This window comes from Entelurus aequoreus, linkage group LG02 (assembly GCF_033978785.1).
Source record: "Entelurus aequoreus isolate RoL-2023_Sb linkage group LG02, RoL_Eaeq_v1.1, whole genome shotgun sequence".
NCBI lineage: Eukaryota > Metazoa > Chordata > Actinopteri > Syngnathiformes > Syngnathidae > Entelurus > Entelurus aequoreus.
In genome coordinates, this window is record NC_084732.1 from 52,955,276 (window position 1) to 52,956,345 (window position 1,070).

The following is a 1,070-nucleotide window of genomic DNA, read 5'->3' on the forward strand; positions in this document are numbered from 1 at the left end:
TGCTGTTTTGCAAATACATAAAAAATAGAGCCACTGCTGATGAGCTGTTCGAGATAATAGACAGTTTCCTCAAAGAACACAACCTTAAATGGGAAAACTGTGTGGGCTTTTGCTCTGATGGCGCACAGACCATGGCAGGGTAAAGAAACGGGCTGCAGGCTCTAATAAAGAGGGTTGCGCCAAATGCGCATTGGACACACTGTGTCATTCACCGGGAAGCACTCGCGTCAAGGCAGCTCAGCCCCGAACTCAATGAGGTTTTAACAGTGGCAGTGTCAAGCCTGCAACCCTGATTTGAAAAGCTGTGCAGTGCAAAACAGGCTCATTGCAGCCACTAATGCTGGAGTACTATAAAACTCATGTTCACTTGCAGGGGCGCCGAAAAGGGGGGTAAAGGAGACGGATTCTAGGGGCCCATGATGGAGGGGGGCCCAGAGAGGCCCCTAATGATGATGAAATTATAATAGAGAAAAAATAATGACACTAAGTTATTAACTAACATATAATCACACATGTTTTATTTTCCATGTCCTGGTAACAATACCTTTATTTGTTTTGGAAGCATCAACACCTGCAGGGCCCTCCCTTCCCCCCCTCTATTTACGTAAAATGGTTCAGTCCGACTGGATCAGCTGCAGGTAGAGCACGACGATTTGTCACAGACAGACAGCGCCACAGCGGGCAAAGCGGAGGAGACAGCAGTATGCCTAAAAAATCAGGCAGCCAAAAAAGACAGGAAAATAAAATAAGAGAGGAGAAGGAGTTGAAGGGTCGACAATATGTCACCCAATATTTCCCAAAAAAAGGTGGGTTTGTTAGTATATTAACTTTGTCCCTGTCTGTGGTAATAAGCTAGCTCACTTTTCTCACCATGTTAGCTCAAGAAAACTCTGGATTTTTACATTTTACTGCTATATTAGTTAAATAATCAATCCAGTCAAACATTTATCAAGCTGTTCTTATTCAATAATAGTTGATCTCCCCTCTGTCAAAATTATGCCTCATTCTGAACAGAGTCAAGTGCACCAGCAGCAGCAGCTGTCTGTCAGCCCCCAAGTCCCCCTGCCCCT

The 1,070-nt window shown here is 44.6% G+C and overlaps 1 protein-coding gene across 1 annotated transcript in view; it reads left to right on the forward strand.

Moving 5' to 3' along the window:
• The first annotated feature begins 545 nt into the window (after window positions 1-545).
• LOC133663533 (uncharacterized) overlaps window positions 546-1,070 on the forward strand; it is a 20,649-nt gene continuing 20,124 nt past the window's right edge. Inside the window, exons 1-2 of the mRNA XM_062068072.1 lie at window positions 546-806; window positions 1,015-1,070. The exon at window positions 1,015-1,070 is cut by the window's right edge and continues 34 nt beyond it. Of these exons, the coding sequence (XP_061924056.1) occupies window positions 704-806; window positions 1,015-1,070 (159 nt within the window). The 5' untranslated portion in view covers window positions 546-703. The remainder of the gene's footprint in view (window positions 807-1,014) is intronic.